This window comes from Arachis stenosperma, chromosome 6, assembly GCF_014773155.1.
Source record: "Arachis stenosperma cultivar V10309 chromosome 6, arast.V10309.gnm1.PFL2, whole genome shotgun sequence".
Taxonomy (NCBI): Eukaryota; Viridiplantae; Streptophyta; class Magnoliopsida; order Fabales; family Fabaceae; genus Arachis; species Arachis stenosperma.
Genome location: NC_080382.1, coordinates 17,361,604 through 17,386,779, shown reverse-complemented (window position 1 = coordinate 17,386,779; position 25,176 = coordinate 17,361,604). Strand labels below are relative to the sequence as shown.

The following is a 25,176-nucleotide window of genomic DNA, read 5'->3' as shown; positions in this document are numbered from 1 at the left end:
CAACTTTGTAATTATATTGATTAACTCATTCAATTGCTTTCCTTCCAAGTTGTTTATTCTCTCTCATCTTTCCTTCTTCTCCTTCGGTCATTGTCCAAGAAGCCATGGAAGCTACACCTACTCACCAAAAAGAAGATGGAGCACGTCTCAAGACCATCTGATGATAGCAAGAAAACATAACAAAATAAAAGTATGCTATGGCTAAGATTTTCACTAAATATGGTAAGATTTGGTAAGGTAATCTCGAGCTCTTCATACCCAAAAAGAAAGAAGGAAATTCGGCCAGCAAGGAAGAGATTCTTGGAGGCATGGCTTGTCTCTGATTCTGCTCAACCACCACAGGAAGTAGCTAGAGTGGCGAAATGATGGAAGAGGCAGAGATTTGAGCAGATAAAGCCATCATCATCATGAAGCATCAGGGGCCAGAAATCCATCTTGGAGAGCAAGCCAAGGATGGAGCGCTCGGATTGATGAAGGGTGATGACCAAGGAAGAACTAGAGGTATTTGCATGTTGGGTTTTGCATGAGTTACTTCTTCTCTCTGTATGGCCGAACCGGTTATGTTTTGAAGGAAAAGAAGTTAAGCTTGTTTTTGTTTCAACTGTGAAGGCTTCTCTTCTCTATAAAAGGGGTGAACAGTCACGGTTTGATTCAAGGAGAAAGTTTGAGAGTGAAAGGCACAGAAGTCTCATAGCTACCTAAGCTTACAGATTTTCTTCTCCTTCAATGTATTCTGTTTTGTATTTTTCTGTTTAATTTTGCCATGTCTTGAGTCTCATGGAAAAAGGCAAACAGTGAGGTTTGTATGAAAAAACCATAGAGCGGAAAAAGGCAGAGAGTGCAAAATTAAAAGAAAAATCCATAGATATCTTAGAGTTCCTTTGTACATCTGTGTTGTGTTTCATGATTCTGTGGGAATCCCCTTGTAAGTTGGGTTAGCACTTTACAGTTTGTAATCATGTTGATTATAATGAAATTCCATCATTGTTATGATGGAGATTGGATGTAGGCTGCATTGCACTTAGCAGCTGTACCAGGATATATCTGGGTGTAATCTTCTTTCTCTACTACTCTACTTCTGTTTCTACTGCTCAGGAGCTAAAACCAAAAATATCTCGTGCCAAGTGACGAGACAAAATAAAAAGTCTCGTGGCTAGGAACGAGACAAAAACAGAAAAGTCTCCTCAAAGACCAGAAAGCTCAATCAAGCAAAAAGGGGGCTAAGATTCAACCCCCCTTCTCTTAGCCACTAAAACCATCAATCATCTTGTGTGTAATGGAGTTTGGCTTCACACCTTGAGTCTCCAAATAGTACAAAATTGCACCATGAGTCCAGCCATTTCTAGACAAACCAGAGGCAATTACGTTATATGTGACAAGATCAGGCTTCAAACCTTTCTCTTTCATTTCTTTGATCATAGCATAGGCATTATCAAGTTGACCCCCAAGGAAGTATCCATTTATAAGGGTTGTATAGTGCTTAATATCTAAAACCATACGCTTAGCTTTCATGTCTTTCACCATGTCCACTGCATCGTCCACATTCCCCTGCTTACACAAAGCGCTGAATACAATGTTGTAGGCCACCTCATCAAGAAACATATCTAATTCCTTCAATTCTTTGAACATCTTAACCACCTCCATAGTACGGCCCAGCTCAATCCTGCACTGAAGGATGTAGCTAACAATCACACAATTCGTTTTTATACCTCTTGAAAGCATGTCTTCATATAGGGCTAAAGCTTTTGTCAGATTATGACTTTTACAGTACCCAAAGATCAATGCTGAATAAACATCCTGACAAACCAGCCCTTTCTCTTCCATATCTAAAAACACTATCTCGGCTTCATCAAACTTCTTCTCACGGCAAAATCCCCGGACAACGACTATATAAGCATAAAGGTCTACAGGGACATTCTCCCATCTACATTCTTGGAGGGCTTTATATCCCTCATCGGACCTCATATTGTTGCAAAGCCCCTCAATATAAGCCGTGTAACAATACGAATGAGGCCTTACCCCGCGTTCTTTCATCTCCTTGAACACATAACGTGCCTCTTTCAGTTTACACTTCTTAAAGAATGCCTTTATCACAATAGCATAAGTGTAATGGTTAGGACACTGGTGGACGAAATTGTGATCAAAGAGTTCCAGGCACTGTTAGAGAAGCTCACAACTCCGTTCAACTTAACCAGCAAGTGTACTGGGTCATCCAAGTAATACCTTACGTGAGTAAGGGTCGATCCCACAGAGATTGTTGGTATGAAGCAAGCTATGGTCACCTTGTAAATCTCAGATAGGCAGATTAAATAGTTATGGGTTTCGAAAATTAATAATAAATAGAAAATAAAAAGGGATAGAAATACTTATGTAAATCAATAGTGGGAATTTCAGATAGGCGTGTGGAGATGCTAGAATCCTTTCGAATCTCTACGTTCGTATTACTTTCATCCAATCCTTCTTACTCCTTTCCATGGCAAGCTGTATGTAGGGCATCACCATCATCAAAGGCTACTTTTAATCCTCTCGGGAAAATGGTCCTATGCGCTGTCACTGCACGGCTAATCGTCTGGAGGCATCACCCTTGTTGATAGCTACATCCCATCCTCTCAGTGAAAATGGTCCAAATGCTCTGTCACAGCACGGTTAATCATCTGTCGGTTCTCAATCAGGTTGGAGTAGAATCCATTGATTCTTTTGCGTTTGTCATCACGCCCAGCCTTCAGGAGTTTGAAGCTTGTCACAGTCATTCAATACCGGAATCCTACTCGGAATACCACAGACAAGGTTAGACTTTCTGGATTCCCATGAATGCTGCCATCTATCTAGCTTATACCACGAAGATTCTGTTGGGGAATCTAAGAGATATGCGCCCGGCCTAGAGTAGAACGGAAGTGGTTGTCAATCACGTGCATTCATAGGTGAGAATGATGATGAGTGTCACGGATCATTACATTCATCAAAGTGTTGTGCAACGTATATCTTGGAATAAGAATAAAAGAGAATTGAATAGAAAGTAATAGTAATTGTATTGAAACTTGAGGTACAGCAGAGCTCCACACCCTTAATCTATGGTGTGCAGAAACTCCACCGTTGAAAATACATAAGTGAAAGGTTCAGGCATGGCCGAATGGCCAGCCCCCTTGAATGATCAAGAGACCGAATAATCAAAGGCTAAACAGTCAAAAGATTAAACTGTCAAAAGATGTCTAATACAATAGTAAATCATCCTATTTATACTAGACTAGCTACTAGGGTTTACATGAGTAAGTAATTGATGCATAAATCCATTTCTGGGGCCCACTTGGTGTATGCTTGGGCTGAGCTTGATCTATCCACGAGCTGAGGCGTTTATTGGAGTTGAACTCCAAGTTATAACGTGTTTTGGGCGTTCAACTCCGGGTCATGACGTGTTTCTGCCGTTTAACTCCAGACAGCAGCATGTACTTGGCGTTCAACGCCAAGTTACGTCGTCAATTTCCGAATAAAGTATGGACTATTATATATTGATGGAAAGCTCTGGATGTCTACTTTCCAACACCGTTGAGAGCGCGCCATTTGGAGTTCTGTAGCTCCAGAAAATTCATTTTGAGTGCAGGGAGGTCAGATTCCAACAGTATCTGCAGTCCTTTTGTCAGCCTTTTTCAGAGTTTTGCTCAAGTCCCTCAATTTCAGCTAGAAATTACCTGAAATCATAGAAAAACACACAAACTCATAGTAAAGTCCAGAAATGTGAATTTAACATAAAAACTAATGAAAACATCCTTAAAAGTAGCTTGAACTTACTAAAAACTACCTAAAAACAATGCCAAAAAGCGTATAAATTATCCGCTCATCACAACACCAAACTTAAATTGTTGCTTGTCCCCAAGAAACTGAAAATCAAATAGGATAAAAAGAAGAGAATATACTATAAATTCCAAAATATCAATGAATATTAATTATAATTAGATGAGCGGGACTTGTAGCTTTTTGCTTCTGAACAGTTTTGGCATCTCACTTTTTCCTTTGAAGTTCAGAATGATTGGCTTTTCTAGGAACTTAGAATTTTGGATAGTGTTATTGACTTTCCTAGTTAAGCATGTTGATTCTTGAACACAGCTACTTATGAGTCTTGGCCGTGGCCCTAAGCACTTTGTTTTCCAGTATTACCACCGGATACATAAATGCCACAGACACATAACTGGGTGAACCTTTTTAGATTGTGACTCAGCTTTGCTAGAGTCCCCAGTTAGTGGTGTCCAGAGCTCTTAAGCACACTCTTTTGCTTTGGATCACGACTTTAACCACTCAGTCTCAAGCTTTTCACTTGGACCTGCATGACACAAGCACATGGTTAGGGACAGCTTGATTTAGCCGCTTAGGCCTGGATTTTATTTCCTTGGGCCCTCCTATCCATTGATGCTCAAAGCCTTGGATCCTTTTTACCCTTGCCTTTTGGTTTTAAGGGCTATTGGCTTTTTCTACTTGCTTTTTCTTTTTCTTTCTATTTTTTTTCGCCATTTTTTTTCGCAAGCTTCTTCTTTTTCACTGCTTTTTCTTGCTTCAAGAATCAATTTCATGATTTTTCAGATTATCAATAACATTTCTCTTTGTTCATCATTCTTTCAAGAGCCAACAGTTTTAACATTCATAAACAACAAGATAAAAAATATGCACTGTTCAAGCATTCATTCAGAAAACAAAAAGTATTGTCACCACATCAATATAATTAAATTAAATTCAAGGATAATTTCGAAATTCATGTACTTCTTGTCCTTTTGAATTAAAACATATTTCATTTAAGAGAGGTGAAGGATTAATGAATTTTATTCATAGCTTTAAGACATAGTTACTACATACTAATGATCATGAAGTAGAGACACAAAAACATAGATAAACACAACATTAAAAACCAAAAAACAGAAAGAAATAAGAACAAGGAATGAATCCACCTTTAGTGGCGTCTTCTTCTTGAAGGACCAACAATGTTCTTAAGCTCTTCTATGTCCCTTCCTTGCCTTTGTTGCTCCTCCCTCATTGCTCTTTGATCTTCTCTTATTTCTTGGAGAATGATGGAGTGCTCATGATGTTCCACCCTTAATTGTTCCACATTGTGGCTCAAATCTTCTAAGGAAGTGTTGAGTTGTTCCTAATAGTTGTTGGGAGGAAAGTGCATCCCTTGAGGCATCTCAGGGATTTCTTAATGATGAGCTTCCTCATGCATCTCTTGAGAACCATGGAGGGTCTCTCTTGCTTGCTCCATCCTCTTCTTGGTGATGGGCTTATCCTCTTCAATGGAGATGTCTCCTTCTATGATAACTCCAGCTGAGTAACATAGATGGCAAATAAGGTGAGGAAAAGCTAGCCATGCCGTGTTGGAGGGCTTGTCAGCTATTTTGTAGATTTCATTGGAGATGACCTCATGAACTTCTACTTCCTCTCCAATCATGATGCTATGAATCATGATGGCCCGATCCACAGTAACTTCAGATCGGTTGCTAGTGGGAATGATGGAGCGTTGAATAAACTCCAACCATCCTCTAGCTACAGGCTTGAGGTCCAGTCTTCTTAGTTGGACTGGCTTGCCTTTGGAGTCTCTCTTCCATTGAGCTCCTTCCACACATATGTCCATAAGGACTTGGTCCAACCTTTGATTAAAGTTGACCCTTCTAGTGTAGGGGCGTTCATCTCCTTGCATCATGGGCAAGTGGAATGCCAACCTCACATTTTCCGGACTAAAATCTAAGTATTTCCCCCGAATCATTGTGAGATAATTCTTTGGACTCGGGTTCATACCTTGATCATGGTTCCTAGTGATCCATGCATTGGCATAAAACTCTTGAACCATTAAGATTCCGACTTGTTGCATGGGGTTGGTTAGGACTTCCCAACCTCTTCTTCGGATTTCATGTCGGATCTCCGGATACTCATTTTTCTTGAGATTGAAAGGGACCTCAGGGATCACATTCTTCTTTGCCACCACATCATAGAAGTGGTCTTGATGGCTCTTGGAGATGAATTTTTCCATCTCCCATGACTCGGAGGTGGAAGCTTTTATCTTCCCTTTTCCTTTTCTAGAGGATTCTCCGGCCTTAGGTGCCATTGATGGTAATGGAAAAACAAAAAGCTTATGCTTTTACCACACCAAACTTAAAATATTGCTCGCCCTCGAGCAATAGAAGAAAGAAGAGAAGAAGAAGAAGAAGAAAATATGGAGGAGAAGGAGAGATGTAGGTTCGGCCAAGGTATGGAAGAGGGGTTGTGTTGTGTGAAAATGAAGTAGAATGGAAGGGTATATATAGGGAGAGGGGAGAGTATATGTTCGGCCATTTAGGGTGGGAATGGGTGGGAAAATGGTTTTGAATTTTGAAGGTAGGTGGGGTTTATGGGGAAGAATGGATGGATGTGAGTGGTGAAGGGGGTGATTGGGAAGAAAGATTGAGGTGATTGGTGAAGGGTTTTTTTTGGGAAGTGTGATATGGGGAAGAGTAAAACTAGGGTTAGGAGGTAAGGTGGGAATATGTTAGGTGGGGATCCTGTGGGGTTCACAGATCCTGAGGTGATCCTGTGGGGTCCACAGATCCTGAGGTGTCAAAGAATTCCATCCCTGCACCAAATAGGCATGTAAAATGCCTTTGCACACCATTCTGGCATTTAAACGCCGAGTGCTGCACGTTCTGGGCGTTCAACGCCCATGTAAAGCATGTTTCTGGCGTTGAACGCCAGTTTCATGCTTGTTACTGGCGTTCAGCGCCAGCTTTTCTTTTCTAGGCACATTCCTAGCGTTCAGCGCCAGAATGTTGCTTGTTTCTGGCGTTCAGCGCCAGAATGATGCTCTGTTCTGGCGTTGAACGCCGGCCAGATGCATCTTACTGGCGTTGAACGCCAGCCTGTGCTTCCTCCAGGGTGTGATTTTTTTCTTCTACTATTTTTGATTCTGTTTTTAATTTTTATATTTTTTCTGTGACTCCACATGATCATGTACCTAATAAAACACAAAATAATAATAATATAGAATAAAATAAAAATTAGATAAATAAAATTGGGTTGCCTCCCAACAAGCGCTTCTTTAATGTCAATAGCTTGACAGTGGCTCTCATGGAGCCACAAAGGTGATCAGGTCAATGTTGTATAGTCCCAACACCAAACTTAGAGTTTGGATATGGGGTCTTAACACCAAACTTAGAGTTTGGTTGTGGCCTCCCAACACCAAACTTAGAGTTTGACTGTTGGGGCTCTTCTTGACTCTGAACTGAGAGAAGCTCTTCATGCTTACTCTCTTTTGTCACAGAGGGATGGCCATGTGCCTTAAACACAAGGTAGTCCCCATTCAATTGAAGGACTAATTCACCTCTGTTGACATCTATCACAGCTCCTGCTGTGGCTAGGAAAGGTCTTCCAAGGATGATGCAATCATCCTCTTCCTCCCTAGTGTCTAAGATTATGAAATCAGCAGGGATGTAAAGGCCTTCAACCTTTACTAACACGTCCTCTACTATTCCATAAGCTTGTCTCAATGACTTGTCTGCCAGTTGTAATGAGAACAAGGCAGGTTGTACCTCAATGATCCACAGCTTCTCCATTACAGAGAGTGGCATAAGATTTATCCCTGACCCCAGATCACACAGAGCTTTTGCAAAGGTCATGGTGCCTATGGTACAAGGTATCAAAAACTTGCCAGGATCTTGTTTCTTTTGAGGTAAAATTTGCTGAATCCAGGTATTCAATTCACTAATGAGCAAGGGAGGTTCACTTTCCCAAGTCTCATTACCAAACAACTTGGCATTCAGCTTCATGATAGCTCCTAAATATTGAGCAACTTGCTCTCCAGTCAGATCTTCATCCTCCTCAGAGGAAGAATAGTCTTCAGAGCTCATGAATGGCAGAAGGAGATTTAATGGAATCTCTATGGTCTCTATATGAGCCTCAGATTCCTTTGGATCCTTAATAGGAAACTCCTTCTTGCTTGAGGGACGTCCCAGGAGGTCTTCCTCACTAGGATTTTCGTCCTCCTCCTCCCTTGTGCATTCGGCCATATTGACTAAATCAATGGCCTTGCACTCTCCTTTTGGATTCTCTTCTGTATTGCTTGGGAGAATACTGGGAGGAGTTTCAATGACTTTCTTACTCAGCTGGCCCACTTATGCCTCCAGATTTCTGATGGAGGATCTTGTTTCACTCATGAAACTGAAAGTGGCCTTTGACAGATCAGAGACTAAATTTGCTAAATTAGAGGTGCTTTGTTCAGAATTCTCTGTCTGTTGCTGAGAAGATGATGGAAAAGGCTTGCTATTGCTCAGCCTGTTGCGTCCACCATTGTTAAAGCCTTGTTGAGGCTTTTGTTGATCCTTCCATGAGAAATTTGGATGATTTCTCCATGATGAGTTATAGGTATTTCCATAAGGTTCACCCATGTAATTAACCTCTGCCATGGCAGGGTTCTCAGGATCATAAGCTTCTTCAGAAGCTGCCTCTCTAGTACTGTTAGATGCATGTTGTCATCCATTCAGATTTTGAGAGATCATGTTGACCTGTTGAGTCAACACTTTGTTCTGAGCCAATATGGCATTCAGAGCATCAATTTCAAGAACTCCTTTCTTCTGAGGTATCCCATTATTCACGGAATTCCTCTCAGAAGTGTACATGAATTGGTTGTTTGCAACCATGTCAATGAGTTCTTGAGCCTCTTCAGGCGTTTTCTTTAGGTGAATAGATCCACCTGTAGAATGGTCCAATGACATTTTCGAAAATTCAGATAGACCGTAATAGAATATATCTAATATGGTCCATTCTGAAAACATGTCAGATGGACATCTTTTGGTCAGTTGCTTGTATCTTTCCCAAGCTTCATAGAGGGATTCACCATCTTTTTGTTTGAAGGTTTGAACATCCACTCTCAGCTTGCTCAGCTTTTGAGGAGGAAAGAATTTATCCAAGAAGGCTGTGACCAGCTTATCCCAGGAGTCCAGGCTATCCTTAGGTTGTGAATCCAACCATATTCTAGCTCTGTCTCTTACAGCAAAAGGGAAAAGCATGAGTCTGTAGACTTCAGGATCAACTCCATTCGTCTTAACAATCTCATAGATCTGCAAGAATTCAGTTAAAAACTGATAAGGATCTTCAGATGGAAGCCCATAAAACTTGCAGTTTTGTTGCATTAAGGCAACTAACTGAGGTTTCAGCTCAAAGTTGTTGGCTCCAATGGCAGGAATGGAGATGTTTCTTCCATCAAATTTGGACGTTGGCTTTGTGAAGTCACCAAGCATTCTCCTTGCATTATTATTATTTTCGGCTGCCATCTCCTTCTCTTGTTCTAATGTTTCTGAAAGGTTACCTTTAGATTGTTGTGACTTAGCTTCTCTTAATTTTCTCTTCAGGGTCCTTTCAGGTTCTGGATCAATTTCAACAAGAGTGCCTTTATCCTTGTTCCTGCTCATATGAAAGAGAAGAAAACAAGAAAAGAAGAGGAATCCTCTATGTCACAGTATAGAGATTCCTTTATGTTAGTAGAAAAAGAAAGGGGAGAAGAGTGAAGAAGAATGGTTCGGATTTTTAGATAGAGAGAGGTGAAGAGAAGTGTTAGTAATTAAATAATTAAATAGAATAAGAAAAGAGAGGGAGAATTTCGAAAATAATTTGAAAAAGGGTTAGTAATTTTCAAAAATTAAATATAAGATATAATTAAAATTAAAATTTAGAACAAAAAGAATTTTTGAAAAAGAGGTGAGATATTTTCGAAAATTAGAGAGGGAAAGTAGTTAGGTGGTTTTGAAAAAGATAAGAAACAAACAAAAAGTTAGTTAGTTGATTGAAAAAGATTTGAAATCAAATTTTAAAAAGATAAGAAGATAAGAAGTTAGATAAGATTTTTTTGAAATCAAATTTTGAAAAAGATAAAGTTTTTGAAAAAGATAAGATAAATAGATAAGATAAAAATTTTAAGAAAAAAGATATTTTGAAAAAGATTTAATTTTTTTTAAAAGACTTAACTAACAAGAAACTACAAGATAAAATTCTAGAATTTAAAGATTGAACCTTTCTTAACAAGCAAGTAACAATCTTCAAATTTTTGAATCAATCACATTAATTGTTAGCTAATTTTCGAAAATTTGATATAAAGATAAGAAAAAGATTTTGAAAGTATTTTGAAAAATAATTTTGAAATTTTCGAAAAATAGAAAAAAAATGAAAAAGATATGATTTTTGAAAAAGATTTTGAAAAGATAAGATTTTTTAAATTGAAATTTTGACTTGACTTGTAAGAAACAACTAATTTTTAAAATTTTTGACTAAGTCAACTCAAATTTTCGAAAATTTGGAGATAAAAAAAAGGAAAAGATATTTTTTTATTTTTGAATTTTTTATGATGAGAGAGAAAAACAACAAAAATACTCAATGCATGAAATTTTTAGATCAAAACAATGAATGCATGCAAGAATGCTATGAATGTCAAGATGAACACCAAGAACACTTTGAAGATCATGATGAACATCAAGAACATATTTTTGAAAAATTTTTTATGCAAAGAAAACATGCAAGACACCAAACTTAGAAATCTTTAATGCATGGACTCTAACAAACAAAAAATGCATATGAAAAATAACAAACAACACAAAACAAGAAAACATCAAGATCAAACAAGAAGAATTGTCAAGAACATCTTGAAGATCATGAAGAACACTATGAATGCATGCAATTTTCGAAAAATGCAAGAAAAATTTTTTAAAGCATGCAATTGACACCAAACTTAAAGATTGACTCAAGACTCAAACAAGAAACACAAAATATTTTTGATTTTTATGATTTTATGATATTTTTGTATTTTTATTAATTTTTTTTTTCGAAAATAATGTTAGGAAAAACGAAAAAGAAAAGAAAAATTTTGAAAAAGATTTTTAAAAAGAAAATTACCTAATCTGAGCAACAAGATGAACCGTCAGTTGTCCATACTCGAACAATCCCCGGCAACGGCGCCAAAAACTTGGTGGACGAAATTGTGATCAAAGAGTTCCAGGCACTGTTAGAGAAGCTCACAACTCCGTTCAACTTAACCAGCAAGTGTACTGGGTCATCCAAGTAATACCTTACGTGAGTAAGGGTCGATCCCACAGAGATTGTTGGTATGAAGCAAGCTATGGTCACCTTGTAAATCTCAGATAGGCAGATTAAATAGTTATGGGTTTCGAAAATTAATAATAAATAGAAAATAAAAAGGGATAGAAATACTTATGTAAATCAATAGTGGGAATTTCAGATAGGCGTGTGGAGATGCTAGAATCCTTTCGAATCTCTACGTTCGTATTACTTTCATCCAATCCTTCTTACTCCTTTCCATGGCAAGCTGTATGTAGGGCATCACCATCATCAAAGGCTACTTTTAATCCTCTCGGGAAAATGGTCCTATGCGCTGTCACTGCACGGCTAATCGTCTGGAGGCATCACCCTTGTTGATATCTACATTCCATCCTCTCAGTGAAAATGGTCCAAATACTCTGTCACAGCATGGCTAATCATCTGTCGGTTCTCAATCAGGTTGGAGTAGAATCCATTGATTCTTTTGCGTTTGTCATCACGCCCAGCCTTCAGGAGTTTGAAGCTTGTCACAATCATTCAATACCGGAATCCTACTCGGAATACCACAGACAAGGTTAGACTTTCCGAATTCCCATGAATGCCGCCATCTATCTAGCTTATACCACAAAGATTCTGTTGGGGAATCTAAGAGATATGCGCCCGGCCTAGAGTAGAACGGAAGTGGTTGTCAATCACGCGCGTTCATAGGTGAGAATGATGATGAGTGTCACGGATCATTACATTCATCAAAGTGTTGTGCAACGTATATCTTGGAATAAGAATAAAAGAGAATTGAATAGAAAGTAATAGTAATTGTATTGAAACTTGAGGTACAGCAGAGCTCCACACCCTTAATCTATGGTGTGCAGAAACTCCACCGTTGAAAATACATAAGTGAAAGGTTCAGGCATGGCCGAATGGCCAGCCCCCTTGAATGATCAAGAGACCGAATAATCAAAGGCTAAACAGTCAAAAGATTAAACTGTCAAAAGATGTCTAATACAATAGTAAATCATCCTATTTATACTAGACTAGCTACTAGGGTTTACATGAGTAAGTAATTGATGCATAAATCCACTTCCAGGGCCCACTTGGTGTATGCTTGGGCTGAGCTTGATCTATACACGAGCTGAGGCGTTTATTGGAGTTGAACTCCAAGTTATAACGTGTTTTGGGCGTTCAACTCCGGGTCATGACGTGTTTCTGGCGTTTAACTCCAGACAGCAGCATGTACTTGGCGTTCAACGCCAAGTTACATCGTCAATTTCCGAATAAAGTATGGACTATTATATATTGCTAGAAAGCTCTGGATGTCTACTTTCCAACGCCGTTGAGAGCACGCTATTTGGAGTTCTGTAGCTCCAGAAAATTCATTTCGAGTGAAGGTAGGTCAGATTCCAACAGCATCAACAGTCCTTTTGTCAGCCTTTTTCAGAGTTTTGCTCAAGTCCCTTGATGAGCGGATAATTTATACGCTTTTTGGCATTATTTCTTGTATGTTTTTAGTATGATTTAGTTAGTTTTTATTATATTTTTATTAGTTTTTAATTAAAATTCACTTTTCTGGACTTTACTATGAGTTTGTGTGTTTTTTTGTGATTTCAGGTATTTTCTGGCTGAAATTGAGGGTCCTGAGCAAAAATCTGATTCAGAGGCTGAAAAGGACTGCAGATGCTGTTGGATTCTGACCTCCCTGCACTCGAAATGGATTTTCTGGAGCTACAGAAGCCCAATTGGCGCGCTCTCAACGGAGTTGGAAAGTAGACATCCTGGGCTTTCCAGCAATGTATAATAGTCTATACTTTGCCCGATATTTGATGGCCCAAACCGGCGTTGCAAATCAGCTTCAGAATTCCCTGCGTTTAACGCCGGAACTGGCATAAAAATTGGAGTTAAACGCCCAAACTGGCATAAAAGCTGGCGTTTAACTCCAGAAAGAGCCTCTACACGAAAATGCTTCAATGCTCAGCCCAAGCACACACCAAGTGGGCCCGGAAGTGGATTTTTCTGTCATTTACTCATTTCTGTAAACCCTAGGTTACTAGTTCACTATTAATAGGATCTTTTGACATTGTATCTGGACCTCATGACACTTTACACGTTTCTCATTGTATCTTCTATGGCATGAGTCTCTAAACCCCATGGTTGGGGGTGAGGAGCTCTGCTGTGTCTTGATGGATTAATGCAATTACTACTGTTTCTTATTCAATCATGCTTGCTTCGTTCTAAGATATCACTTGTTCTTAACCCGGATGAATGTGATGATCCGTGACACTCATCATATTCTCAACTATGAATGCGTGCCTGACAACCACCTCCGTTCTACCTTAGATTGAGTAGATATCTCTTGGATTCCTTAATCAGAATCTTCGTGGTATAAGCTAGAATTGATGGCGGCATTCAAGAGAATCCGGAAGGTCTAAACCTTGTCTGTGGTATTCTGAGTAGGATTCAATGATTGAATGACTGTGACGAGCTTCAAACTCGCGATTGTGGGGCGTTAGTGACAGACGCAAAAGAATCACTGGATTCTATTCCGACATGATCGAGAACCGACAGCTGGATAGCCGTGCCGTGACAGGGTGCGTTGAACATTTCCACTGAGAGGATGGGAGGTAGCCACTGACAACGGTGAAACCCTTGCATACAGCTTGCCATGGAAGGAGCCTTGCGTGTTTGAAGAAGAAGACAGTAGGAAAGCAGAGGTTCAGAAGACAGAGCATCTCCAAAACCTCAACCTATTCTCCATCACTGCAATTCAAGTACCTGTTCTATGTTCTTTTGCTTTTTACAATCAATCCTGATAATCTTTGATATCCTGACTAAGAGTTACAAGATAACCATAGCTTGCTTCAAGCCGACAATCTCCGTGGGATCGACCCTTACTCATGTAAGGTATTACTTGGACGACCCAGTGCACTTGCTGGTTAGTTGTGCGGGATTGCAAAAGTGTGATTGCAATTTCGTGCACCAAGTTTTTGGCGCCGTTGCCGGGGATTGTTCGAGTTTGGACAACTGACGGCTTATCTTGTTGCTTAGATTAGGATTGTTTTGTTTTGTTGGTTTAGAGTCCTTTATTTTAGTATAATTTCATATTTTAAGTTTGGTGTCAATTGCATGTTTTTGTTTTTCTTTTAATTTTCGAATTTGCATGTCCTTAGTCCCTTGTTGATCTTTAAAAATTCTAAGTTTGGTGTCTTCTTTGTGTTTTTCTTTAAAATTTCGAAAATTCATGTTTGATTTTTTGAAAAATTTTAAGTTTGGTGTCTCTTTGTTGTTTTTATCTTTCCTCTTTTCAAAAAAATATATATACATATATATCTTGATTACTATTCACATCAATTCCCTTTTCTCCAATATGGACATAAATGGGAATGAACAGTCCAGAAGGACTCTGGGGTCATATGCTAACCCCATTACAGCTGCATATGGGAGTAGCATCTGTACACCTCCCATCAAAGCAAGCAGCTTTGAGCTAAATCCTCAACTTATTATCATAGTGCAGCAAAACTGCCAGTATTCCGGTCTTCCACAAGAAGAACCCACTGAGTTTCTGGCACAGTTCTTGCAAATTGCTGACACAGTACGTGATAAAGAGGTGGATCAGGATGTCTACAGATTATTACTGTTTCCATTTGCTGTAAAAGATCAAGCTAAAAGGTGGTTGAATAACCAACCTACAGCAAGCATAAAGACATGGAAACAGTTATCAGACAAATTCCTGAATCACTTTTACCCTCCAAAGAGGATGACACAGCTAAGGCTGGACATCCAAGGCTTTAAACAAGAGGATAATGAATCCCTTTATAATGCCTGGGAGAGGTATAGAGGTATGCTAAGAAAATGCCCCTCTGAAATGTTTTCAGAGTGGGTACAATTAGACATCTTCTACTATGGGCTTACAGAAAAAGCTCAGATGTCTTTAGACCACTCAGCTGGTGGATCTATACACATGAGGAAGACAATTGAAGAGGCTCAAGAGCTTATAGACACTGTTGCTAGAAATCAATATTTGTACTCTAGCAATGAGTTCTCTCCAAAAGAGGAAGACATGGCAGCAGCCACTGATCCTAATCCTCAAGAACAGATGATTGAGCTTAATCAACAATTACACCTGATGACAAAACAGTTATCAGAATTTAAAGAGATGCTCCATGAAACTAAAATTGCCAATAAGAACATAGAACTGCAGTTGAATCAAGCAAAACAGCAGATATCTAAACAGATAACAGAAGAATGTCAAGCAGTTCAACTGAGGAGTGGGAAGACATTAAATGGCACTGCTCAAAGTAGCAAAAAGCCAAATAAGGAACAATTGACAGAAGATAACCAAACCACTGTCCAAAATCCCTCTGAGGACAGTAAGAGCCCGGAGAGGAGTACTTTTGGCGTTCAAACGCCAGAAAGGGGAGGAAAGCTGGCGTTAAACGCCCATTCCCTGCCCAGTTCTGGCGTTCAAACGCCAGAAAAGGGAGAGAAGTTGGCGTTAAACGCCCAATCTTCACCCATGCCTGGCGTTCAGACGTCAAGGGAGGATCAGACACCTGAGAGTGCTGACAGTAATCCCTCTAAAAAGGCTTCTTCAACCACTTCTGCAAGGAATAAACCTGCAGCAACTAAGGTTGAAGAATATAAAGCCAAGATGCCTTATCCTCAAAAACTCCGCCAAGCGGAACAGGATAAGCAATTTGCCCGCTTTGCAGACTATCTAAGGACTCTTGAAATAAAGATTCCATTTGCAGAGGCACTTGAGCAAATACCTTCTTATGCTAAGTTCATGAAAGAGATCTTAAGTCATAAGAAGGATTGGAGAGAAACTGAAAAAGTGTTTCTCACTGAAGAATGCAGTGCAGTCATTCTGAAAAGCTTACCAGAAAAGCTTCAAGATCCAGGGAGCTTTATGATACTATGCATATTAGAAGGTGCCTGCACCAAGACAGCCCTATGTGATCTTGGAGCAAGCATCAATCTAATACCTGCATCCACTATCAGAAAGCTTGGATTGACTGAAGAAGTCAGACCAACCCGGATATGCCTTCAACTTGCTGATGGCTCCATTAAACACCCATCAGGCATAATAGAGGACATGATTGTCAAGGTTGGGCCATTCGCCTTTCCAACTGACTTTGTAGTGCTGGAAATGGAGGAGCACAAGAGTGCAACTCTCATTCTAGGAAGACCTTTCCTAGCAACTAGACGAACTCTCATTGATGTACAAAAAGGGGAAGTAACCCTGAGAGTCAATGAGGATGAGTTCAAGTTGAATGCTGTAAAAGCTATGCAGCATCCAGACACACCAAATGACTGCATGGGCGCTGACATTATTGACTCTTTGGTGGAAGAGATCAATATGACTGAAAGCCTAGAATAAGAGCTTGAGGACATCTTCATGGATGCTCAACCTAATCAAGAAGAACCACAGGAAACAAAGGAATTTTCAAAAATTCTTCAGGAGGAGGATAAGTCTCCCAAACCTGAACTCAAACCACTACCCCCATCCCTGAAGTATGCATTTATGGGAGAGGGTGACACTTTTCCAGTGATTATAAGCTCTGCTTTAAATCCACAGGAAGAGGAAGCACTTATTCAAGTGCTAAGGACACACAAGACAGCTCTTGGGTGGTCCATAAGTGATCTTAAGGGCATTAGCCCAGCTAGATGCATGCACAAGATCCTGTTGGAGGATAATGCCAAACCAGTGGTCCAACCACAAAGGAGGCTAAATCCAGCCATGAAGGAGGTGGTGCAGAAAGAGGTCACTAAATTACTAGAGGCTGGGATTATTTATCCTATTTCTGATAGCCCCTGGGTGAGCCCTGTCCAAGTTGTCCCCAAAAAGGGAGGCATGACAGTGGTTCATAATGAAAAAAATGAACTGGTTCCTACAAGAACAGTCACAGGGTGGCGTATGTGTATTGACTACAGGAGGCTCAATACAGCCACCAGAAAGGATCATTTTCCTTTACCATTCATAGACCAAATGCTAGAAAGACTAGCTGGTCATGAGTATTACTGCTTTTTGGATGGTTACTCAGGTTACAACCAAATTGTAGTAGATCCTCAGGACCAAGAGAAAACAGCATTTACTTGCCCTTCTGGCGTGTTTGCCTACAGGAGGATGCTTTTTGGTCTGTGTAATGCTCCTGCAACCTTTCAGAGATGCATGCTATCCATCTTCTCTGATATGGTGGAGAAATTCCTGGAAGTCTTCATGGATGACTTCTCAGTATATGGAGACTCATTCAGCTCCTGTCTTAACCACCTAGCACTTGTCCTGAAAAGGTGCCAAGAGACTAACCTGGTTTTAAACTGGGAGAAATGTCACTTTATGGTGACTGAAGGAATTGTCCTTGGGCACAAAATTTCAAACAGGGGAATAGAGGTGGATAAGGCAAAGGTAGAGGTAATTGAAAAATTACCACCACCTGCCAATGTTAAGGCAATCAAAAGCTTTCTGGGGCATGCAGGATTCTACAGAAGGTTCATAAAGGATTTTTCGAAAATTGCAAAACCTTTGAGCAACCTGCTAGCTGCCGACACACCATTTGTGTTTGACACACAGTGTCTGCAGGCATTTGAGACCCTGAAAGCCAAGCTGGTCACAGCACCAGTCATCTCTGCACCAGATTGGACATTACCATTTGAACTAATGTGTGATGCCAGTGACCATGCCATTGGTGCAGTGTTGGGACAGAGGCATAACAAGCTTCTGCACGTCATTTATTATGCCAGCCGTATTCTAAATGATGCACAGAAGAATTACACAACCACAGAAAAAGAGTTACTTGCAGTGGTCTATGCTATTGACAAGTTTAGATCCTATCTAGTGGGATCCAAAGTGATTGTGTACACTGACCATGCTACTCTTAAATACTTACTCACAAAGCAGGATTCAAAACCCAGGCTTATAAGATAGGTGTTGCTTCTGCAAGAGTTTGATATAGAAATAAGAGACAGAAAAGGGACAGAGAACCAGGTAGCTGATCATCTGTCCCGAATAGAACCAGTAGCTGGGGCGTCCCTCCCTTCTACTGAGATTTCTGAGACTTTCCCAGATGAGCAACTCTTTGCCATCCAGGAAGCTCCATGGTTTGCAGATATTGCAAATTATAAAGCTGTGAGGTTCATACCACAGGAGTACAGTAGAGTGCAAAGAAAGAAATTAATTTCAGATGCCAAGTACTACCTATGGGATGAGCCATATCTCTTTAAGAGATGTGCAGACGGAATGATCCGCAGATGTGTACCCAGAGAAGAAGCACAGAGGATCCTGTGGCATTGCCATGGATCACAGTATGGGGGACATTTTGGAAGTGAGTGAACAGCCACTAAGGTCCTCCAATGTGGCTTCTACTGGCCTACTCTCTATAGAGATGCCCGAGAGTTTGTGCGTAACTGTGACAGCTGCCAAAGAGCTGGTAACTTACCTCATGGATACGCCATGCCTCAACAACGGATCTTAGAGATTGAATTGTTTGATGTATGGGGAATTGACTTCATGGGTCCCTTCCCACCATCATACTCAAACACTTATATTCTAGTGGCAGTAGACTATGTATCTAAATGGGTGGAAGCAATTGCCACACCCACTAATGATACTAAGACCGTGCTGAAATTCCTCCAGAAACACATCTTCAGCAGATTTGGTGTTCCCAGAGTCATAATCAGTGATGGGGGCACTCATTTCTGCAATAAACAGCTGTACTCTACTATGGTCCGATATGGAATTAGCCACAAAGTGGCTACCCCGTATCATCCATAGACAAGTGGGCAAGCTGAGGTCTCTAACAGAGAGTTAAAAAGAATCCTAGAACGGACTGTGATGGCCCGAAAAAAGGATTGGGCAAGGAGCTTGGATGATGCTCTGTGGGCATACAGAACAGCATTTAAGACCCCAATTGGGACCTCACCATACCAACTTGTGTATGGCAAGGCCTGTCATTTGCCCGTGGAACTGGAACATAAAGCCTACTGGGCAACCAGATTCCTAAACCTGGATGCTAAGTTAGCTGGTGAGAAGAGATTACTCCAGCTAAATGAGCTAGATGAATTTAGACTCAGTGCCTTTGAAAATGCAAAGATTTATAAGGAAAAGGCAAAGAAGTGGCATGACAAGAAGTTGTCCTCCAGAGTCTTTGAGCCAGGACAAAAGGTTCTGCTATTCAACTCTAGGCTCAGATTGTTCCCAGGAAAACTTAAATCCCGGTGGAGGGGTTTGTATGTGATTACAGAAGTGTCACCATATGGATATGTTGAGCTTCAGGATATTGATTCTGACAAAAAGTTCATTGTTAATGGACAGAGGATCAAGCATTATCTTGAAAGCAATTTTGAGCAGGAATGCTCAAAACTGAGGCTGGAATGATCCTCAGTAAAGGTCCAGCTAAAGACAATAAAGAAGCGCTTGCTGGGAGGCAACCCAGTCATTAGCAGGTTATGTGTTTTATTTCTACAAGGGCAATTATCAAAATTGAAGGAATTCACAGAGTTACAGAAGGATCCAGTGCAAAAAGCAGAGAAAAAGAGCTTACTGGCGAAAAAATGCCAGTAAGAGGTACTTTGGGCGTTAAACGCCAGAATGGGCACCATTCTGGGCGTTTAACGCCAGTAAGGGTGCCATTTTGGGCGTTAAACGCCAGAATGGGCACCATTCTGGGTGTTTAACGCCAGGTGTGCAGCATCCTGGGCGTTTAACAAAACGCCCAGTGGCAAAGGGGACTCTGGCGTTTAACGCCAGCCAGGGTACCTGGCTGGGCGTTAAACGCCCACAATGGCTAGCAAATGGGCGTTAAACGCCAGAATGGATACCATTCTGGGCGTTTAACGCCAGAAAGGTGGGGGGACAGAGATTTTGTTTTCTGATTAAATTTTTTTTCAAACTTTCCTTTTTTGAACCATACTTTTCAACACAAACACATTTCAAACTTTCATCATTCATCTTCAAATCTTCAAAAAAATCAAAATCAATTTTCAAATCTCTCTCAAATCCTTCCCAAATCTTGTTCAAAAACTCAATTTTCTCTCAATTTTTTTCCATATCTTCTCAAATCTCCTTCCAAATTTTCGAAATCTCTCCTTCCCCCCTTATATATACATGTTCGGCCTCCCTAATCCCCCACACCATTCGAATTTTCTCTTCTCCTCTCTCTCCTCTTTCCTTTCTTTTGCTTGAGGACAAGCAAACCTCTAAGTTTGGTGTGCTTTTCCGTGATCACTAGGCCAAGATTTATCAAGATCATGGCTCCTAGAGGAAAACAAACCAATTCAAGAGGCAAGAAAGAGAATAATCCAAAGGATGTTTGGAGTCAAGAGAAGTTCTTAACCAAAGAACATGCAGACCATTACCACAAAATAATGAGTCTGAGGTCAGTGATCCCGGAAGTCAAATTCAATCTGAAAGAAGATGAATATCCGGAAATCCAAGAGCAAATTCGAAATAGAGGATGGGAAGTTCTAACCAACCCTAAGACAAAGGTTGGAAGGAACATGGTTCAGGAATTCTACTCAAATCTGTGGCTGACAGATAAGCAGAGAATGACTGGAACTGCTTTTCATACCTACAGAACCATGGTCAGAGGGAGAATTATTTACTTCCATCTGGACAAAATAAGAGAGGTCTTCAAATTGCCTCAACTGCATGATGATCCTGAATCCTTTAATAGGAGGATGGTGAGAGCAGATAAAGGGTTGGATCAAGTTCTAGAGGACATATGCCTCCCTGGAACTAAATGGATAACCAATTCAAAAGGTGTCCCAAACCAACTCAAGAGAGGAGACCTCAAACCAATTGCAAGAGGTTGGCTAGACTTTATTGGGCGTTCCATATTGCCCACTAGCAACCGTTCTGAGGTCACCATCAAGAGAGCAGTGATGATTCATTGCATTATGCTTGGAAAAGAAGTGGAGGTTCACGATCTGATTGCTTGTGAGATTTACACAATTGCAAATAAGAATTCCACTGAAGCCAAACTGGCTTACCCAAGCTTGATCTCTTTGCTCTGTAAAGAGGCTGGGGTGAAGATGGGAGTAGATGAATTCATACCCATTGAACATCCAATCACCAAGAAGTCAATGGAAGGACAAATGCAAGACAATTCTATCAAAAAGAGGGCGCAGGAATTCCTCCCTGAATTTCCTGAAATTGACTACTGGGCCAGCCTAGAAGCATCCATCACCAAGTTGCAAGAAACTATGGAGCAACTTAAGGAAGAATAGCAGAATCAGAACTGCATGCTCTGCAAATTGCTGAAGGAACAAGAGAAGCAGGGGCGTGAACTTCAAGAGATGAAACGCCAAAAGCTCTCCCCTCAAGTTGAGGGAGCATCCACTTCTCAAAATCAAGGTTGTTGAGTCCTAACTCTGTGATAACCTCTATCATTAGGAGCCTATTTAAATTTTTTTTTGTTTTATATTATTATTAGTCTTATCTTATATCTATTTCTGAGTTTTGTTCTTAATTCATGATTAATAAAATTTAAAATTCATGTCTTAAGGCTGTGAATGTCCTATGAATCCATCACCTCTCTTAAATGAAAAATGCTTTAATCACAAAAGAACAAGAAGTACAGGATTTCGAATTTATCTCTGAAACTAGTTGAATTAGTTTGATGTGGTGACAATACTTTTTGTTTTCTGAATGCATGCTTGAACAGTGCATATGTCTTTTGAATTTGTTGTTTTAAGAATGTTAAAATTGTTGGCTCTTGAAAGAATGATGGAAAAGGAGAACTGTTATTGAGGATCTGAAAAATTTTTATAAAAATGATTCTTGAAGCAAGAAAAAGCAGTGATTTAAAAAAAACGAAAAAAAAAAGAAAAAGAAAGAGCAAGCAGAAGAAGCCAATAGCCCTTTAAACCAAAAGGCAAGGGTAATAAAAAGGATCCAAGGCTTTGAGCATCAGTGGATAGGAGGGCCTACAGGAATAACATCCTGGCCTAAGCGGCTAAACCAAGCTGTCCCTAACCATGTGCTTGTGGCGTGAAGGTGTCAAGTGACAACTTGAGACTGAGCGGTTAAAGTCGTGATCCAAGGCAAAAAGAGTGTGCTTAAGAACCCTGGACACCTCTAATTGGGGACTCTAGCAAAGCTGAGTCACAATCTGAAAAGGTTCACCCAATCATGTGTCTGTGGCATGTATGTATCCGGTGGTAATACTGGAAGACAGAGTGCTTTGGGCCACGGCCAAGACTCATAAAGTAGCTGTGTTCAAGAATCATCATACCTAACTAGGAGAATCAATAACACTATCTGAATCCTGAGTTCCTATAGATGCCAATCATTATGAACCTCAAAGGATAAAGCGAGATGCCAAAACTGTTCGAAAGCAAAAAGCCACTAGTCCCGCTCATCTAATTGGAACTATGTTTCTTTGATATTTTGGAGTCTATAGTATATTCTCTTCTTTTTATTCTATTTTGATTTTCCGTTGCTTGGGGACAAGCAACAATTTAAGTTTGGTGTTATGATGAGCGGATAATTTATACGCTTTTTGGCATTATTTCTTGTATGTTTTTAGTATGATTTAGTTAGTTTTTATTATATTTTTATTAGTTTTTAATTAAAATTCACTTTTCTGGACTTTACTATGAGTTTGTGTGTTTTTCTGTGATTTCAGGTATTTTCTGGCTGAAATTGAGGGTCCTGAGCAAAAATCTTATTCAGAGGCTGAAAAGGACTGCAGATGCTGTTGGATTCTGACCTCCCTGCACTCGAAATGAATTTTCTGGAGGTACAGAAGCCCAATTGGCGCGCTCTCAACGGAGTTGGAAAGTAGACATCCTGGGCTTTCTAGTAATGTATAATAGTCCATACTTTTCCCGATATTTGATGGCCCAAACCGGCGTTGCAAATCAGCTTCAGAATTCCCAGCGTTTAACGCCGGAACTGGCATAAAAATTGGAGTTAAACGCCCAAACTGGCATAAAAGCTGGCGTTTAACTCCAGAAAGAGCCTCTACACGAAAATGCTTCAATGCTCAGCCCAAGCACACACCAAGTGGGCCCGGAAGTGGATTTTTCTGTCTTTTACTCATTTCTGTAAACCCTAGGTTACTAGTTCACTATTAATAGGATCTTTTGACATTGTATCTGGACCTCATGACACTTTACACGTTTCTCATTGTATCTTCTACGTCATGAGTCTCTAAACCCCATGGTTGGGGGTGAGGAGCTCTGCTGTGTCTTGATGGATTAATGCAATTACTACTGTTTCTTATTCAATCATGCTTGCTTCGTTCTAAGATATCACTTGTTCTTAACCCAGATGAATGTGATGATCCGTGACACTCATCATATTCTCAATTATGAACGCGTGCCTGACAACCACCTCCGTTCTACCTTAGATTGAGTAGATATCTCTTGGATTCCTTAATCAGAATCTTCGTGGTATAAGCTAGAATTGATGGCGGCATTCAAGAGAATCCGGAAGGTCTAAACCTTGTCTGTGGTATTCTGAGTAGGATTCAATGATTGAATGACTGTGACGAGCTTCAAACTCGCGATTGTGGGGCGTTAGTGACAGACGCAAAAGAATCACTAGATTCTATTCCGACATGATCGAGAACCGACAGCTGGATAGCCGTGCCGTGACAGGGTGCGTTGAACATTTCCACTGAGAGGATGGGAGGTAGCCACTGACAACGGTGAAACCCTTGCATACAGCTTGCCATGGAAGGAGCCTTGCGTGTTTGAAGAAGAAGACAGTAGGAAAGCAGAGGTTCAGAAGACAGAGCATCTCCAAAACCTCAACCTATTTTCCATCACTGCAATTCAAGTACCTGTTCTATGTTCTTTTGCTTTTTACAATCAATCCTGATAATCTTTGATATCCTGACTAAGAGTTACAAGATAACCATAGCTTGCTTCAAGCCGACAATCTCCATGGGATCGACCCTTACTCACGTAAGGTATTACTTGGACGACCCAGTGCACTTGCTGGTTAGTTGTGCGGGATTGCAAAAGTGTGATTGCAATTTCGTGCACCATCCCTCAATTTCAGCCAGAAATTACCTGAAATCACAGAAAAACACACAAACTCATAGTAAAGTCCAGAAATGTGAATTTAACATAAAAACTAATGAAAACATCCTTAAAAGTAGCTTGAACTTACTAAAAACTACCTAAAAACAATGCCAAAAAGCGTATAAATTATCCGCTCATCAGACACAAACCCAGTCTCTTGAGTTGCCAATAAATTGCCAACGCCATATCAATCTTACCATTCTCAACCATCCTATTTATAAGAAAGTTACAAATAAGGATATTCGGCACAACACTGCGCCTCCTAGTTCGGAACAAGAAATCAATGGCCTCGTCAAACATTTTAAGAACAGTACAAGCTTTAACATACGCATCAATCGCTCTAAGCATGTAATTGTGATTCCCACCATTAACACCACCATCATCCAATAGTAACTCAAACAAGTCATGGATTTCAAATGAAGGGTGCTGTTTAGACAGTGCAATAAGATCAAGGAACACGGAATCCATCCTTCTATTCAAGTCCCAGTAGCAGAAAATCCTGATGATTGCTGCATAGGTTGAAATGTTCTCAAGGAACCCCACAAATTGTTGTTGCTTCAGTTGAGTGAAGAATGAAAAAGCAAGAGAAGGATCGTTCTGCAAACTTTTCACAATGGGAAAACTTTTTTCTTTTATGTTGTCGTTGGTGATGTTATTGCTGCTACAATAAGAAGAAGATGATGACGAAGAAGAATCCTCACTTTCGCTGAAATCGGTGTGTGAATCGTTGAAGTGTACAAGTGCAGCAGTTGAAGCAAACTTGAATTTGAACTTAGAGCTGTGAGTGAACTTGGTAATGGGGAACTTGAAGCTAAGCCACATGGTTCAACTAATGAAATATTGGTTGAACCGGTAGAACTGGTTCCATATAAATAAAAAATATAAAATAATCAAAAACCTAGAAACAAAATTTGAAATACATATCTTCACTAATATTTTTAAAAAATCAAGTCTCGAATTCTAAAAATAACTAATAAGAAGACATAAAATCAATCAGCACTAATGCAATAGTATCTTAATTTGACACAATAAAAATAACAATTCATGAACTATATGCAATGACATAAAATCAATCAGCACTAATACAATAGTATCTTAATT

The 25,176-nt window shown here is 40.0% G+C and overlaps 1 protein-coding gene across 1 annotated transcript; it reads right to left on the bottom strand.

Moving 5' to 3' along the window:
• Window positions 1–1,242: 1,242 nt before the first annotated feature.
• LOC130933777 (pentatricopeptide repeat-containing protein At2g26790, mitochondrial-like) lies at window positions 1,243–24,897 on the bottom strand. The gene is made up of 2 exons (XM_057863390.1): window positions 24,253–24,897; window positions 1,243–2,121 (listed from the first exon to the last, which is right to left on the bottom strand). The coding sequence occupies exons 1-2, from the start codon at window positions 24,895–24,897 to the stop codon at window positions 1,243–1,245; spliced, it is 1,524 nt and encodes a 507-aa protein (XP_057719373.1).
• Between the last annotated feature and the right edge of the window lie 279 nt (window positions 24,898–25,176).